The sequence below is a fragment of the Notothenia coriiceps genome, unplaced genomic scaffold (genome assembly GCF_000735185.1).
Source record: "Notothenia coriiceps isolate Sejong01 unplaced genomic scaffold, NC01 NC01_scaffold00016718, whole genome shotgun sequence".
In the NCBI taxonomy this organism is placed as follows: Eukaryota; Metazoa; Chordata; class Actinopteri; order Perciformes; family Nototheniidae; genus Notothenia; species Notothenia coriiceps.
Window position 1 is genome coordinate 55,758 of NW_011349419.1, and position 18,536 is coordinate 74,293.

Genomic DNA, 18,536 nt, shown 5'->3' on the forward strand with positions numbered 1-18,536 from the left:
ATTTAGTGGGCTCGTTTGTGGGATGTTGCGGATGAGTTTCACCGAGACCGCCTACTCTGAACAACCAATCACCGTACTGACCGCTTCTAAACTCATGCACGAGAATCGACGTCATCCATAGCAACGGCGCGTCACTCTTAGTTCACTCTTAGTGATTTATCCTTAGTATGAGTAGGTCTCAGCGGCTTTGTGAATAACTTTTAAGAAAAAAACTCCTACGTAAAATGTTTTAGCGCGAGTTAGGAGCACTCCTAGCGGTAAGATAAAATGCTTTGTGAATACGGCCCCTGATGTCTACCTGAAACCTCATGTCGCACATATCTCCAGCTGAGGTTTTGTGTGTGTGTGTGTGTGTGTGTGTGCATTCAGATTGATAACACCTTAATATGGAAAGTAACATTACAATAGGGATTAACAGTTCTGATCTGATGTGATGCAGAAGTCTATTTACTCCTTTATGCTGTAATAAGTAATGCATTTTGTTTCAAAGCCAGTTGAGGGCAGCTTTTATCCTCTGTTGGCAACTGAGCATTTATAAGTTCAGTCATACTTCCATGAGGAAGGATAAGGCACTAGTTCACTTTAACCATGTTTTTTTAATGTCTGGAATCTAAATCTATTTCTGTTTCCAATGTGGATTCTGAAAGCCTCCACCGGTTATCTGTAATGGATCTAAAATATTTGTATCATTGTGTCCTAACGTGTCCAACCCAGAAAGTCAAAGACCACTCCAGTTACAAAAAAACACATTTATTGTCTAGATATTTAAATCAATTTAGATTAGCTAGCATTAAGACCATTTAGTATTTCTCCTGATTAGACGTTTCTTTTCCGTGTAAAAGACATACAAAAACAGTTTGTTATTTCTAAAGCATGTCCTGTAAGAAAAAAACATATATATACATTTTTACAAACATTCAACAGAGAAGAAACTGAAAAAAAAAAACAAGCACAAGGTCATGACATTAATGAGTTTCAAATGTCTGCAACTCCTTCCTGAAGCTGAAATATAACTGAATCTCTCTCTGTAGATCCATCTGGACAAATAATTGATTGTTGCTTGTTATCCTCAACTTTGTAAAGACAAAACATGACAGTTGTACTTTTCAAGGCAATTTCACAAGTGTACCACATTCAAGAAAATTAACAGAAACAGTATTAAAAAAAATAAAAAAAGGCAATTCTGTTTTTGAGATGTTTTTTTTTTTTTTTGCCAGGACTTTTCACTTGTTTGAACACAAGGTTAATTCATTTGTCAAGAGGATCTTCTTAGAAGTAGTTGGTCCCTGTTTATGAAGCGTGGTCAACCATCCATACAGTAAGACATCATGTGTTTGAAAGAGTGATAAAGGCAGGGGGGGTTATAATGTTTTAAATTAATGGGGCATTTTACATGATCTTTTCCTTTTAATCATTATAGACTCAACCAATGAACCTATGGTGAAAGGGAACACAGGCAATTTAACTGCAGCAGGGGGTCAATAAACAATATCAATTTGTAAATCAAACAGGAGACCAATTATCAATTCTGAGGGTCTGAATTGTTTCCTGGTAAATTCAGTAATAGTTGGAGTAAAGCTGGGGCCGTCATGTGCATCTGATGAAACACGCTGTGGTTCTCCTAAAAGCATAACAAAGTCGATCAATGCAATTTGAGGATTAATTAAATCGACGTAACTGTTTTTCCTTCCAGTTTTGCACTAATTGCCCTCTGTAGCAACATGCTTGAAAGCTTATTTTGTTTGTAAGCTATTTATTTTGTGTGTGGTGGCATCTAAAACGGGTAAGAATGATGAAAACATACTTTGCCTCATGAGGTTCAAAACAACCCTTCACAAAAAACAATTGATTGAAAAAGACTGATGTTAGACAGGTCAGCGGGTTCAGTGTGTTTAAACAGTGATGGTGTGTGTGTGCCCAGCATGTAGGTGGACAGCTTCCTCCACAGTGCAGTTTAGTGAGTGAGGTCTCACTGACAGAAACAGTTCTTTTCAGACAGTGTAGGTGTATCCAAACAGCAAACTGAGGTTCTAATGTCAAAGAGTCAAAGTGGAGAGATGACCCGGCTGTGAGAGAGGTCTGTTTGCAACAAAATACAAACCAACATGTTCTGTCCTCCTCCGTCTCTCTATTTCTGTCAGTTTCGGTCCACATTCTCCTCTTTCAGTCTGACATTTGTTTCCATATTCAAGCATCTGTTTTGAGTGTTCCTTCTAGGGTCTCTGCCCGCTGTCGCGACACCGAATCAAGTGTTTAAAAATCTAAAGGTCAGTGCCGTGTTCTCCAGAGAGCTGGTCCCAGTCACAACAATGCGTTTGGTTCAGTGATTGTTTGGTCCCTGTAACTGATTCCAGTGCAGCGTGTAGCAGAAAGCAGCAGAGACGATAACATCCAAATAGTTCCTCTCCTTCGATTAAACACCCAGCTGCTCCAGTTCATTCCCAGCTGATATGGAGTCATGTTTACATACACAACAGATATGTGCGTGTAAAATGTTTGTCTCCTTTCTGCGTCTCCTCAGCAGTTGTAACAGTAAACAGAATGTGCCATCGAGGTCACTCATGTTTATGATTTCCACTTGAAAATGTATAGAAACATATCGGATGTGTTGGAAAGAACAAATGTCCTTGCTCTCTTTTTTCGTAGTTTTAGTAGATGACCTCGTAAACAGTGGCCTTCTTGTCCCCTGAACCAGTGACGATGTATTTGTCGTCCACAGATATGTCACAGCTTAACACCGAGGAGGATTCTTTAGACTGAGGAGAGAGAAGGATACATAGAACGGGTAAAAAGGTTAGTCACAAATGAAGAAAGAAAAAGACTATACCCTGCTTGAAATACAGTACTAAAGGTTTTACAGCTCTAAAAAAGTAAAACTATACTCTTTGTGGAATCAATATTGCTGAATGATTGAAAAGATCAATAACTATCACAACAAGTTTAATAGCGTTGTTACAGGGGTACGTGCTGATGCAGTAAATGAGACAGGATGGGTTTCCACACTAAAAGTTATATTCTAATGCATAATACAAACAGCAGGCATGTTTGTAACTTTCACTGGTCAAAGTAGAAAATGCCCTTTTTAAGGACAACACAGAACTGTATGGTTTCAAGTTATATATTGCACTGAATGCTTTGCTGGTGGAAGGTTTTTCATCTCCTTAATAAATTAATAAATGATGTGATGAATGTACCAACCTGGAATATGCTGGCTCCATAGGGTGTTCTCCACGCATTCAGCAGGTTGTCCTTTCCTGTGCTCACAAACCATTTACCTGGGTAGAGGAAAAACACATTAGCACTACCACAATATCGCAGGGGGAATAGAATAGAAATAATGAATTTCCTGCCTGCCTCTAGCACCAATTTCAACTTGTAATTTTAAAAGATGGTTTTCAAGAAATACTTTACCCACAACATTAGGATTTCTACATCAAATACTCAGACCGTGTGACTTTGAGGACTCGTAGAAAACTTTTTCCTCCAAAGTAAACAAAGATTCCAAAAACAGAGAAGGTAATGTGTGTGTCTGGGTAAATGAGACTAGGATCATAATGCACAAGTTGTGTGAGAATTTTACAAACATATGTTTTGATATAGTTTTAATGTATTGAAACTCAAGGCCCATTACCTTTAATTAATTAAGACTTATCTCTGTTTATTTGATTCTTTGTTCGCCAAAGAGACAAAACGTCTTTTTACACAGGGAGAGTAATTGGTTTACTAATCGTCATTTTGTAGATGGAGTATTCCTTTCAGGTAGACTACAAAGCCATACAAAATGTATAAACCGAGAGCTAAATCTACTGAGATCCAGACAGCCAGTTGCTTACCACAGGAGGCAAACTGCAGGGAGAGCACACAGCTCTCATGCAGGTGGAGCTGGTATTTGTCAGGCTTGGTGACATGAAGGACCTCCACGTTGCTGCTCTCCATCCCCACAGCGAGCCACTCTCCTGTCGGGCAGTAGCCGAGAGAGAAGATCTGGACACAAGAGACAGGAAATGTTACATTGGAACGGCTGCTGACATTTAATTCAGTCTTTCTGGAGACACTCATTTAAATGTTTAAAAGAGTAATTAAATAGAGATATGAGTGTGTACCTGTGATGTGAAGTCATGCTGCTGCAGCTGCCGTCCCTCTCTCAGATCCCAGGAGCGAACGGTGTTATCGAGGCCTCCGGTCCACAGCTTGGTGCCGTCGTTGGAGATGTCAATACAGCTGGCTCCATCTGTGTGGCCCTGGAACTGCCTGCAGTATACACACATACTTTCTGAGTTAAATAAGTAAATACATGTTTGAAAAAAGTCATACTGAGGAGGAGAGATTGCCTGGGCCATTGTTAAGCATCAAAGACTACCAAAATGTGAATCTCTAAGAATATTTGTATCAGCAGCCAAACAGCCAGGGCTGAGAGTGTGGTTATAAAGGAGGGTCCAAAGTGTGGAGGATGGGTGAATGGAGAACAAACTCAGACTGAAGATCTCTCTTACCTAACCAGTGTCTGGTTGTGTAAATCCCAGACTGCGATGTTTCCGTCGCTGCAGCAAGAGAAGCAGACCTTGGAGTCGGGGCTGATGGCCAGAGCGTAGCATGCCGGCGCCGATGATGTTAACTCCGCTTTAATCCTGGGAGTGGGCGTGGCCAAATCCCAGATTGACAGCGTGCTCGCCTCACCTCCCACTATCAGCGTCCGACCGTCAGGCAGGAGACGACAAGAGCGGATGTAATTGTCTCGGTTCTGGGGTGGCAGACATAAAAGTTTATATATTTAATGTTTTGCATAAAGAAAAGTCGTTACAATCGTCAATTTTTTGTTAATACTTTTTATCAAAAAGGTTTCTCTCTCCGAGTCGATAAAGGCTGATGACCTTAGTCCCACACCAAACTAATTATTTCTTATCATTACCAGATGAAAATCACAGCACAGGTAAACAATTAAGAATGCAGTTTTGCTTTGGCAAGTTCCCCTGACTGTGCTCATTACTGATGGATCAGTGGCTTCCATGGTTGCCATTAGAAGAGCCAATCAACACTGCCCAACATAAACAAATAAACAACCCAACCCACCAACAACAAACTCTGTGTTTTATAGTAGCACAATCTTCCAGAGACCAACTGTGTTTGACAGCGAGAGAGTGACAGAAAATGAAAATATTTTTTTTTAATAAGACATTTTTTTTTTGTCTACAATATTGCATGTGACGGTTGTCTTGTGTTAGTTATGGAAAACCAGGTCAAATTAACATATTTGGCCTTTTAAAAGACATGCACCTTAATGAAGAAATGATAGTTGTTCTCGCTCCACTTTATACAGTATTATATATACACTCACCAGACAGTCCAACTGTGACACTGGGCTCTTGTTTCCGGGGTGACTGATGTCCCAGACCTTGACGCAGCCCTTCCCTCCTGTGTAAACGTGTCGGGTGGGGTTACTGATGGTAACGGCGCACACCACCTCTCCATGGTTCAGTGTGTTGATCTGACGGGCGTGGCGAGGGATCCCTGGGCCAACCAAAGCATCCGGGGGGAAAGGTACCGGCTGCATCTGGCCATCCGCTGCCACGTGAAAAGAATAAGCCCTAAAAACACAAAGAAGGAGGAGAGACGGTTATACATGATGGAAAGATGAAAGAGACGGATAATAACAGAATACAGGGTAAAATAAAAAGAGACAAGAAAGCTGTGCCTGAGAGGAGGTTTACATAAAGGTTCATCCATGTGGCTTCAGGCAATAAGTCATCAAACTAACAAGCAACTGCAAACTAGTGCTTCACAATATTGGAAAATACTGACGTTGCATTTTTCCTTGATACATATTGCAACTTGAAAAAATACAGGAATATTAAAAGTAAAAAAATGTGGCTTCATTTAAAAGTAAAATCTATCTGATACACTTTAAAGTGACATTAAGAAGCTAGCTTTTGTGCTCCATTAAACTTTAAAATATTTTACTCAATAGTCGAACAGATATGAAGGGTGTTGACATGAGCCACACCCACAAAGCAAGGTTAACGAGTTGGGCTCAGTGTTTAAAGACTGATTGGTCGAGTTGTGGACATCATCGTAGAGCAATGACACACAGAAGACATTAAGTCCACACAGCAGGTCCTGCGATGCGACTACTGGATAGATGTATGGTGCAGCCCTACCACATTCACACTTACGGTTTGCCGCCTGGGATTCCTGTCAGACTGGGAGGCATTCGCATGTGAGAATGAGGATCAAAACCAACCTTGAGAAGAGAACACAGACATTTTATGATCACAGTGCAAACACACACCCATTGGCAATTGCAAAATGCTCACAGGTCAATATTAACCCATGAACAGAACACAAATACTTGTGAGCACAAAGCAAACAGACACACACTCCCTTTCTGAATGACGAGTTTAAGCAAACAGAGGCACAACCTTCAGTACATGTGACACACACACACACACACACACACACACACACACACACACACACACACACACACACACACACACACACACACACACACACACACACACACACAAACTTTCTATCAAGTGTTGCCCAGACACAGACACAGCTGTGAGCCTACTAAACCTATTTAAACAGNAAAATTGTTTAATTATTAACTTTGCACTGCAACATTTAATGCAACTATTCCGACTAAAATGTTGTTAACTTAGAGCAGACTGTGTATAATGGTTTCTTTTCTCTGGTTAGTAAGCTTTCAATCCCATAGACATCTTATCAACTGAGCTAAAACAACTAATCCACTGTTGAGGCTCAAGTCAAACTGAATGCAAAAATGCATCAAAGAACAAAGTCAAACTGCCCCAAAACTGAAGTATCCTCATCAGAGAGACAGGACAGATATCACTGAGTGCTTTGTCAGAACAGTAAACCATTGGCTACAGAAAGCAGGGAGACTTACTGTGCCCGGGCTCTCGGTCTATTGCAATTGGAAATGTGTAACATGGGGTAGAGGTCATAGAGTTGGGTGTTCAGCAGAGCAGAAAACAAAAGAAAGAAAGGAAGCATAATGATTATATGGGAAAGTTACATTTAATAATATCCTTTAAACAAGCAAGACCCAACCAGTCTCACAAGACATGAGTTAGAAGCAGTCCAAAACTATTTTGGTCACCCAAATTCGAATAATATGAAATTACTAAGTAACAACAAAACACATCGTTGAGAACATCATTTTAAATTGCAGTTTTAATGAAATCGATGTTGGCTTAAAAAGCGATTCGTGATTAAATCATTTTGTTTATTCACAATTTCCAGGCCAGCACCACTTTCGTATTTTTCATGTGGTGTTCTGTTGGGGGGGTTGATTTTTCCGTTCACACTCTCAGGTGCTCGGTCCTGAAGGGCTGCACATGTCTGCCGGACATGTGGGGCTTTTTATCACCCATTTCTTTCCCCACATGTTGGAGGAACACCAACCAAGCTGCTCCAGATAGAGCCAGGAGACCAAGGCTGAACCCCTCCAGCTGAGAGGTGGTGCAGGCCCGGCAGGGTGAGGGTGAGGGGCACGGGGGCACCACCGTGGTGTGGGATAGGTGTTGCGCTTAGACAACAGGGAGAAAAGAGCGAACAAAGAAATGTGTGGTATGACCGGAAGACAAGTTTCAGCTTAAAGTTGAGTCAGGCCTTTGCCACCAAATTGTACATAGATGGGCAGCTTAGGCAATGTGACAGAGGCTGGTGCTTTTGTATAAATTATTGTGCAATGAAACGTGTCACAGTGTGGATTCAATTTATAATTGATTAGTTGAACAAAGCAAGTGTTTGTCGACCACAGACATTAATTGTTCTTCCTTTCTTCCGTTCTTACTCGTTTGATCTTTCTTGGTATTGTAGGCTTAAACTTGAAATACCAGAATCAGAATTTCTTTATTCTTCCCAATCAGCGGTGGAATGTACATACTCTAACTTAAAAGGTTACCAACAAAATTGAAGCAGTACATGTTCTATTTCAAGACTTAAAAATAGTAAGATGAGCCTCACTGGAATAGCAAAAACATGTTCACATTTTTAATAGAGGATGCGCCACCATGCACGCACTGGACATGCAAGGCCCAAGCCACATGAGACGGTAACGGTCATATCCGCCACAGGTTCTCATACATCATATAGACCAGTGGGTTTTCAAAGTGTGGGTAAGGTGAGCCTCCCCTCAGAGAACATAAGAATAGCCGCGCCTCCCAATTATTATGTGCTGTTATGTATTTATCTATTATTATTATTATTATTGTTGTTGTTGTTGCTATAATGCAGGGGTATTCATTGCATTTCAAAGAGGTCCCAGTAAGAAACATGTTTTAATTAAAATGCTCCATTTCGCTGTCTAACCTTTCCGCCATTGAAATTACTTCCGAACTGTTTTCTCTCTTGTCTCGTCTCGTGTGTGGTGTTTGAATCATCGTGCTGAACTGCACGATTGATTGGCTGAGTAGCGTCACCTCCTTAAAACATTAAACAATAACTTTTTTAAACCTTTTTTATTTTTATGTTTTAAACATATTGTATAGAACTCCCCCACTATACTTGGACTATTCGCTTGCACTCCCTCTAGATCAAGCCCGAATGGTCCTCAACCATAATTGCATCAGTAATGGAACGTGCACTTGTATTATAACAAGATCGCAAGGACACCTGGTAGCGATCGGAAAATTGAGTGTTGTTCAGTTTGTGTGTTGTGGAACATGCGTGTCCGTGCATGAAAATATACCACACACCCAATTACAATTGCATGTTCAATTCACTACCCTGGAAGTTAATACAGTTGTTAAAGTTGGAACAGCCTGTGGACAGCCGTTCTTCCTTGCATGTCAGTCGCCGACACCTTCTTACAGAGGACAGGCACATCTAGCTGCAGCACGACCCGTATATTTCCGCACGCCGTGTTCTCAAGACATATTTTTTTTAACATTTTCAACATGGTGGATAAATCCTTATATGCTCCCGGCAACACACTGAACGTCAACTTTGCCTCCTTATTACACTCACCCCTACTTTAGTGGGAACAATGAGTCTGCGTGTTTGATGCACACAGGAATAAACGCAGATCATACTCTGGCTGCAGCCTTTACCGGTACTTGCTTTTGATCAAAGTCAATGCGGAAAACCTGCACTCACACAGGTAGGTGGAGGGGAAGGGAATGAGCACTCACACAGGTAGGTGGAGGGGAAGGGAATGAGCACTTTTACAGCCTTTTTGGCGAGGTGGGGAAACTCGGTCTCCACAGACAGCAACAAGTGGGCAATTGTCATTTTACTCGTCTTTTTCTCGTTCTTTTGTGTCTCACGCTGCGCCTCCCCTGAAGCTCTCTGGCGCCCCCCAGGGGAGGCGCGCCTCACACTTTGAAAACCGCTGATATAGACGGTTCGGCCACACGAGGCCGACATGGAAACGCATAAAACGATAACGGGTCCCAAGGTGGTTAGATCTGCGAACGAAACGCTCTGGGGGGGCCAAACGGCTCCGTGCTCGCTGCATTTGTGGCAGGAGTACAGCGCCACTTACAGGCCCGGCATATGTACTACAGCGTCTCCAGCGCTTTCGAGCGGTCTCGTTTTAACGGACACGCTTCTGGTGCCTATTGCGTGTGGACGGAATAGTTTTTTGATATCAGATTCGGTTTGTTTGCGTTATCGTCCTCGTGTGGCTCCAGCCTTAGTAACTTTGACGCCGACACCGAAAATCTCAAATGTCAGTGAATGACACTGGGCCGCCAATAGGTAAAGAATCAATAGCACTCTGTATCTAATTAATAGAGATTTATGACCCTATTAAAGTCTTCAACAGATGGGACCGTTCCTTCAGTGTCTGGGTTCAAACCACCTCAACAAGCTGCTGCAGTATACAAGTTGGTGAACACATATTCTCCCCCCACACACACACCGACACACACACTCCCCTCCCTCTGGGGTCAAACACTGAACAATACTGACAGCTGGGATCACAGCCCAGAGCCTGAGGATGTGGTGGGAGAAGCGGGGGGGAGGGAGACAGGGAGGAAAAGGAGGAATGACGGAGAAGTGGAAGGCAAGGGGGGTGCGAGCTGAGAGCCCCAGCTGCTGCCTGCACTGTCAGGTCTGCTGAGGGAGTGAGGCGGCTGAGGAGAGAGAGGAGAGGAGAAAGAGAGAAGAGGGTCAGAGAGAGAGTTTGGCTGGCAGCCCTGCTCTCTCTTTCACACCAAATCAGGCGCTCGTCTGAGCGTGAAATGCCTTTGTGTTCCAAAACATCATTATTGCCTCCTCAGACAGTAGCCGCGGGAATCCAAGCTCACTGATTCGCCACGGGGAAGGGAGGAGGAAGGAGAGGAGGTGGATGAAAAGGGGGGCACAGGAGGCAACTCAGCAGGGATGGAAGGAGTGCTGAAGGTCAAACCGACTTTTATCTCACCTAATTGACTAACCCACTCCTCCTCTCCTGAGCCCCTGCCTTCTCTTTTTCTCTCTATCCATCCTTCACTCTTTGCGTCCTGCCCCGATGAATGAAAGCAAAACAACGAAACAGTCTTTTAGCCTCAACCCCCATGCCTGCCTGTGTGTGTGTGTGTGCACACACACACACACACACACACACACACACACACACACACACACACAAACTTTCTATCAAGTGTTGCCCAGACACAGACACAGCTGTGAGCCTACTAAACCTATTTAAACAGCGTAATGAACACTATGCAAATACAGTCAAGAGAAATGAGTTGATTGAACGAAATGCAAACCAGCACTGTATAAATATTCAAATAATCGCACAGATGAGAGAAAATACAGCTGTGTAACTATTGACACTTTCCAGTAATCAAACATAACCCCACCCCTAAACTTCCTGATCTTTTAATCTGCTAAAACATTAATATGAAGTAAATGTAATTCTGATTTTCAGTTATTTGAGTTCTAAAAAGGTAGATGAAGGAAAGAAAGGAAAGTGAAATGTATGCATCAGTCACTTTCCTGGAAGAAACTCAGTATGTAGACAAAATATGAACTAAACTGAAATAAAATGTCATAAAGCAGAAAGAATGGCAAGGACACATGAAAATCTCCAACACACTGAACTTTTCCTCTCCGTAGAATAAGGTCAATCGTAAAAAAATGGAAAGATAAACCATACAACCGCTGTAAATCTGCTTTGAGCAGGTTAGAGGGTTTCATGGCTGAGATGGGAGCACTGTGCATACAACAACTGTTGCCCGGGTGCCTGAGGGTGAACAGCAAATAAGAAGCGACTGTTGAGCACACTTATAAGCCAAGACGAAGGCCAAAGCAGAATGCATGACTCGTCTTGTCTCACCTTTACCAAGCAACTTCACAGAGGTATGAGATATCTTGAGTTCCTGCCAAAACATGCTCCAGTGAAAACTGACTTCAAACTCAATACCTTTTAAATAATGATTTTGTTTTTCAGACTTGTACTTCATCTCTAAAAAAAGTTTTACTTTTGTGTTTAAATATGTTCCTGTACAACAACAGAACAAAGACAATCTCACAATATTTCTTGCAGGTAACAGAAGATCTATTCTAATTTTTTTATTATCATTTAACTAAACCACAAATCATTTTAACTCACCATGGGTGAGCGGCCGTACGCTGCCACAGCGGCCGCAGCTGCTGCACTCATCTGAGGGGACATGTTGTGCAGTCCAGCAGCGTAGGCCGCGGCTCCGGCTGCTCCTGCCAGCTCCCCGTTCATCGCCGCTGCGTGGGGCAACATACCAAACGCACCCGGGTACGGGCCGGGTACAGCAAGAGGGGTCCTCAAACCTGCAGCTGAGGAGGAGAGGGGAGGGAGACACATTAAATACAGGTAACAACCCCAATGATCCCATCACAAGTGGACGCCCTTAAGCATGTCTGTGACAATTCTTCAAATTTCCAAAGTCAAATTAAAGCATTTTTCAAGCAAGGATTTCCAGCACCTGTAACAACCCTGATTCTTGTCCCTACAGATGTATCTACTTACTCTAGGTGCAAAGTGAACTCCAGCATTAGGTATTTCTGACCGTAATTGAGATTATTTGCAGGATCAGATGATGAGGTGATTAGATTTATAAACATCATTTTAGAAGCAGGCTAAAAGAACTACACCATTTAACAACTACACCATTTAACCAAGACCTTTTGACTCTTAACTGTGAGGCCAAATTTTCCTGGAGGCAATTCAGAAAACAATACTTATTGCCTTCTGGCGAAGATAAGCACATGAAATAACTCAACCCATCATATCATTAATTTACAAACTATTCTACTGGACTTACTGGCTGGATGTGGCATCTCCATGGACGGGGGTTTTGATAGACTGGGCCGGATTCCAGGGGTGGAGCTGGGACCAGGGGTGGAGTCACCTCTCGGTGTGGGCGTGCTTGACTTTAACCCAGGCGTGCCTGCCTTGTCTCGCTGCCACAAAGAGAGAGACATTTAGAAACAAACAAGAAATGTAACTACTGACACATGTTTTCTCCTTTCAATCAATTCATCTTTCTTCTATTCAACTATCTGCGGAGACAGCTGAAAGTGTGTCTTGTCCATCCCTACCATTGCCATCTCTTTGGACTTGAGGGAGGAGGAGCTGGCTGAGGACGCAGTAGAGGCTGGACTACTGGGGTCTTTCTTGAGAAGACGGGCTTTATCATGGCCATTTTCTCTTGGGGAGGGGATAGGTGTGCCGCGAGGGGAGGCTGGATCCTGGTGGAGGGACAAAGATTCAGTTAACTACCTGAAAACATAAGCACTGCACTAAATGATGATCGCAACAATCCCATGGACAGCTGTGAATATATTGTGGTTCATTTAAAAGAAACCATTCCCCACAGACAACTGTAATACCTATACACTCATCCTACAGGAAACAACCACAATGACAAATATTAAAACATACTGACCTCATTCGATACATCCACCACTAAATTATCATCGCTTTTCTCCCCGTCGCTGTCCTGCAAACCACAACAATCAGTTAGCACACTTAAAATTAGGAGGTTACAAGAGTTAGCAATTGAATATTCAAGTTGAAAAAATACCAACTGAAACATATACTAACATTTGATGTGTGATTATGATGTGTGCAATAACTAAAACATGATTGCAAATTTACACAGATAAATATTGTTTTCCTTACATCCCTTTACACAAAAAAACATACAGTCAGAAAAAAGAAATCTTACATAGTGGCTCGAGTCCTTGTCTTCCACCTTGCGTTTCTTGGAGTCATTTTGAAAATCGGGTCCGTTTCGTCGCTTATCTGAGTTCCTGAGACTTTCTGGCAGCGATGAGTTACTCTGCAGATGAAAGCAGAGAGGAGAGTAGAAGGAGAGCAGAGGAAATAAGATGGGTAGTGTAGAAAGAAAATGGATAAAGAGGAAAATAGTTTGGAGGGGGAAAAAAAGAGATTTTTTTTTGCAGAGGTGAGACAATTTTGCCATTTGTGCTGTGTTGGGCATTTTTCATGAACTCTCTCTAAACCATCTGATCCATCTACCACTAATTAACAGCTTTTCAGTCGGGTTAGAAAAACAGACTCTTACTTGCAAACAGGTTAATAGTTCACAGTAGCATGAATTAAGCAGCACTAACACTCCAACAGAAACCTCTTTTCTCACTTGACCAGAGCCAGCCCCACACACACACCTCTGAAGCTGACGATTACATTAAGTGGCTCTTAAAATCTATCAGTACTCCCTCTCATGGCACAGTCAGTGTGTGTGTGTGTGTGTGTGTGTGTGTGTGTGTGTGTGTGTGTGTGTGTGTGTGTGTGTGTGTGTGTGTGTGTGTAAATAACTGTAAAAGCCTGTGTGTGAGTGTGTAACTAAATGCATGTGTGTATTACTTGCATAACACTCATGCATCCCTCTACACACACGTACACACAGACGTGCACGCTCCCAAAAACACACGTGCACACACGTGCACACAGCTCCCCCCCTCTGGCCTCCTGACCAACGGATCCTATTGTTAATGGATTAAAGCTTCATGTTGAGTCCATTATAGTCTCAGCCTGTCAATGAAATGTGCATCCAACATACACAAACACACATGCGCGTGCACACATCTAGGGACGAGCGCTTGGGCTCTGAGGGGGGAAAGGGTAAATGAAGGAGGAATAGCAGAGAAGAGCAGGGGAGGAGGGTGAGAAAAAGTGGGAGAGGGAGGGGATGAGATTAGAGGACAGAGAGCATGAGGGAGGGGGTGAGTGTGGAGAAGAAGAAAGGGTGACAAGAGACGAGGGAGGGAACGAGAGGGGTGGGGGGGTTGAAAATCTGTATTCTGCCAAAGGCCCCCTTCCTTCACGCCCTTCCCTCTTCCTCCCTCCCTCCCCCCCTTCATTGAAAGGTTTTAGTGAGCTGAGCACAGGAGCACTGACCCGCAAAACATAAGCAATTTCCCCCCTCCGTCTCTCCCCTGATCGCTTTTAGCACAGTCTCTCCCACACACACACACAAGCTCAGTGTCATATGACTCTGAAATATTCCAGTATTAGAGATCAATTAATCTATGTCTCACGCTAATCTAGGAAATGGATAACCGCCGGGTCACCAGGTAAGTGACTTAAACTCTATAAAGCACAGCCGCAGTTCAATGGATTCCGACCTCGTGTGCTCCTGCTATCTGCGTTTGTTTGGCTTAGACTATAGTTTTTTGATAAGGCGAGGTGTGGATTATCGCGTGGTCTTCGCACAGGCATTTTGCTCTGGCGAGGGCTTTTCGGGGGGGGCACCTTCTGCGCACATGCTGTATACGGCCCGGACATTCGACGCGACATGAGGACGAGTTTACGTCGCTCGTGCCCTTCTGCAAACGGGTGGGTCCGTCGCAAAGCAGCGGCTGATTGGTGGACCTGGCAATAGCAAATACGCAAAGGTACGCCCGGAGCACACCGGCTTGCAATATAGTCGGGCGCCAAAAGTTCATCACTCCGTTGTTCTGAGGGGAGGCCCGCGTCTCTCGAAGTGCCCCTCCGCGTCGCACTCTGTGTTTCCTGCTCTTTTTCTGCTCATTTTACTGTACGGGGTGACAACACAGACACCTCTGGCTCAAAGGGGCACGGTTTCTTCCGACCACTTTTCACGGTAAGGGAAGGGGGACGGTGGATGGGACACAACTCACGAGTAGAGGGCAAGGCGGGAGGTGCATGGACACACTCACGTCCAAAAGGCGTAACTGAAACTAGTTTCGTGCATGGCCATTCCGAAGCGTCGGTCTCATACTAGACGCAAATAAGGGACACACGTATTTCTTCGTCCTGAGTAACAAGGGTTGATTTCATCCCACTCACATATTCTCGTTCAACGCAAGTCCACCACAACGGCCTCGTATATTCCTAAATAGGATGGTACAACTTTTATAATGTTTTTTTTATACAGAATCTCTTGGTGCCGCACCGCTTTATATCTCCAGCACGATCGTCGATTCTACACGGATCTAGGATTGACTTTTCTTCCACTTGTCTCTCTGACTTGTTATCGTCTCTTCTTGTTGCCGATTCAGGTGTTTCTGACAAGTTGTTGAATTGTGACATAATTTACATAGGTCCTATTCACTTAACTTGTTATTTTTTTCGTTATATCTATTATATCTCTCATCTTACCTTTAATTAATGACGTGCTCTTTGTGTCGTTACCAAGGTGTTTGTGTTGTGTTATTCTTTTGTGAGTAATAAGGCTAGCGGATGCTACAGGGGATATCGCTAGTACAATATTATTGTTCTATCTGTGCATATGAGTCTATTTCGTTTACACTCTGGTAATGGCCCGATATAAGATCTCCCCCCGTTCCTTATCAGGTTCATTCACCCCCTCAAAAATATGTTTATTAAATTTTGTTTTTTTTCCAATTTTCCATAACAAATTACAAAATTCCTCCCACTTGCGGATGAGTCTTGTGTTTTGTTCTCTCTTTTTCTTTTGTGCTATCTATGTGTGTGTCTTTTCTGTGGTGTGTCTCTGCTCTGTTCTCCTCTCTTTGTCAGCCTCATTATTTAGTTTACTCGTCCTTCCATCTGTCCGCTTTTCCCTCGTATTATTTATTTTCATAGGTATTGACCTTTGTTGAATACTTACGTTCAACTTTATGGGGACGTAATATTCGTTGTTGTTGTTGTATTATTATTATTATATTATTATTATTGTCGTATTTTGAACCTCCCCCCCCGGCCGATAAGATACAATGTATGTATCTCCTCCTGGTGTGGTGTGAAAACTTTTGGGGACCCAGATATACTAATTCTCTTGCAATTCCCTATACTGGCAATGGTTTTTTTCAGGAGTACACCGACCGCGGAACAAGAAGGTCACGATTTTTTTTTGTTTCTTTTCTTGTAGGATATAATTTTTCATCTTGTACAAAAACCCGATAAAGGTCACTCGAGTAGATATGCATTCAAAATTCAGAACTTTATTGACATGACGAAGTAGAATAACACCATTTTGAAAAATCAATCTAATACAATGTAAAGGGGCGACAAGCCTTCTTTTTCTTTAAGACTAGAGACCATAAGTCAATTCGGATTGGTTGGTTTCTTCTAGTTTGTCTATTCTTTGCCTTCTTCCTTCTTTTAAATAAGCACCAGCTGTTTGTGAACGAAACAGGTTGATTAGTTAATCTATTAACTTACGGTGTGTTACACTGTGCAAAGAACGTGTTATTAATATTTTTTTTTTTTGTTGTTGCTGATTTTTAATTTAAGATTCTACTTAGATATCTTTTACCCTCGTTTCGGATGAGTTGATAATTTTCTTTGCAAGGAAGGTTGATTGTGTGTTTTTTTTGTATTATGTTTAAAGGGGACATCAGATTCTGTCGTTGTGGTATTTTGTGTGTGTTCTTACCCGGGGCACGGGGAGTGGGTGGAGTGGTTGTCTGGTTTCTCGTGACGTGGGAGAGTCGACCCCCCAAGTCTGACCAAGGACTCGAGATAGACCTCGGTTCACACCACAGTTGATTTGTTGTGTGTTATTTTTCTGTTCTTTTCCCAACTTGCTTTCGGGGTGTACAGGCCTCGTCTGTATTCGTATGGAAGCGCTGGTGCTCCGTGGTCTCCCCTTGTCTTTGTTGGTGTTTGTGTTCTTTTTCTTGTGTCTTTATGTTTCACCACCGACCGGACCTTACACAGCTTACTTTTGTTTTTACTAAATTATGCTTAGCGAAAATTCGGTTGTAGCTGAAAGTATTTTGCGTTAAATTTTACTATTAAGTAGGTGTCTTAATATTTATCTAATATATGATATCATATAATGTATTATTATTGCTATACTATGTCTGTGTTTTATATGTTCGAAGTTCTTTGTGTTATAGACTCCTGCTAAACCTCAGAAGAACAAATTTCTTAATAATACATTGATTTATAGTGTAAATACTTGAGTAATACTGGAAGGATATGAAAGAAAACATAATAGACGACTGGACGACTTTGGGTGATGATACTGGAGTATGGGTACCATGGTAAGGTTGAAGTATCTGGTTTTTTTTTTTTTTTTTTTTCTCGGGCCTGTGTTCTATTTTGAGGAGTTTGTCTGTCTATTTGTTTCTTGAGTTTTTTATGGTATGAGTGTCTACTCTATGAAGTCTATAAACTCCTTTTTAAACTGTAATCTTTGTATTACTATTGAAGTTATAACTGAACTTCTGTTTCTTCTTATATCATTTTTTTTTCGTTGTCAACCTATCTACAGATACCCTAAGCCTTCGAAATGGTTGGTCTCTTTTCTTTGTATATGTGTCAGACGCGGATTCAATTGTTGGTAAATCAGACTTACAACGTAATTTACAACGTCACGTTTCAATATTTTAATTGTTGAAAACCGAGACATCTAATTGTTTCATTTTCAGGATTTTTTTTTTTTTTTTGGAATAAATGTCTCAAATTGGACGAGATATATCATACATTTCTCGTTTACATAGGTGTATTTTCATCTGGACGTGAAGTTTGATTATATAGTTCCACTTGACGTGGACAACGCTCCGTACCGGATTAAAGAGTGTAAGTAAAATTACCATAATAATAGTAACGAGGGACGTCTCCTGATTTTGGTAAAGAGGAATACGTTATTTTTCTGGAAACGTACCAAGGATAAACCTAACCAAAAATGGCTGCCCCCAAGAGAGGTTCTATCGTAAAGTAGGAATTCTATCATTATAATAACCACACACACACACACACACAAATCCTTCTAAGAGAACCCGGTCTCGAAACCGGACGGGACAATAATCAAGACGGGATTAGTTTTACGAGACTTTTCAATCCAAAGAAAGAAAAAGAGGAGGTTTACTCGAAAAATCGTACCCAGTGCTTGTGTGTGTGGGTACGTCTGTGTGTGTGTACGTGTGGTGGCGTGCGTGTGTGCGTGTGTGTGTGTGTGTGTGTGTGTAGGCGGTCGAACGGACGTAACAACACGGATAAATTTGGAGTCACTCGCTAATGGGAAGAAGAGGGAAGGTGGCCGGACTAGCGCGGGCGCGAATTTCTGAGAGTAACACAAATTGATAGTGGTGGTGGTGACTCCTCCCCTCCGAACCCTTTCCCTGCCCTATGTCCCTCCCCC

The 18,536-nt window shown here is 42.4% G+C and overlaps 1 protein-coding gene across 1 annotated transcript in view; it reads right to left on the minus strand.

The window, feature by feature from the left end:
* Window positions 1–734: 734 nt before the first annotated feature.
* The window catches only part of LOC104949732 (transducin-like enhancer protein 1), a 28,122-nt gene continuing 10,320 nt past the window's right edge, over window positions 735–18,536 (minus strand). Inside the window, exons 7-18 of the mRNA XM_010776145.1 lie at window positions 13,164–13,439; window positions 12,882–12,935; window positions 12,535–12,684; window positions 12,258–12,396; window positions 11,570–11,769; window positions 6,171–6,238; window positions 5,336–5,585; window positions 4,494–4,741; window positions 4,104–4,251; window positions 3,834–3,984; window positions 3,199–3,275; window positions 735–2,756 (exon numbers count right to left, since the gene is read on the minus strand). Of these exons, the coding sequence (XP_010774447.1) occupies window positions 2,649–2,756; window positions 3,199–3,275; window positions 3,834–3,984; window positions 4,104–4,251; window positions 4,494–4,741; window positions 5,336–5,585; window positions 6,171–6,238; window positions 11,570–11,769; window positions 12,258–12,396; window positions 12,535–12,684; window positions 12,882–12,935; window positions 13,164–13,439 (1,869 nt within the window). The 3' untranslated portion in view covers window positions 735–2,648. The remainder of the gene's footprint in view (window positions 2,757–3,198; window positions 3,276–3,833; window positions 3,985–4,103; window positions 4,252–4,493; window positions 4,742–5,335; window positions 5,586–6,170; window positions 6,239–11,569; window positions 11,770–12,257; window positions 12,397–12,534; window positions 12,685–12,881; window positions 12,936–13,163; window positions 13,440–18,536) is intronic.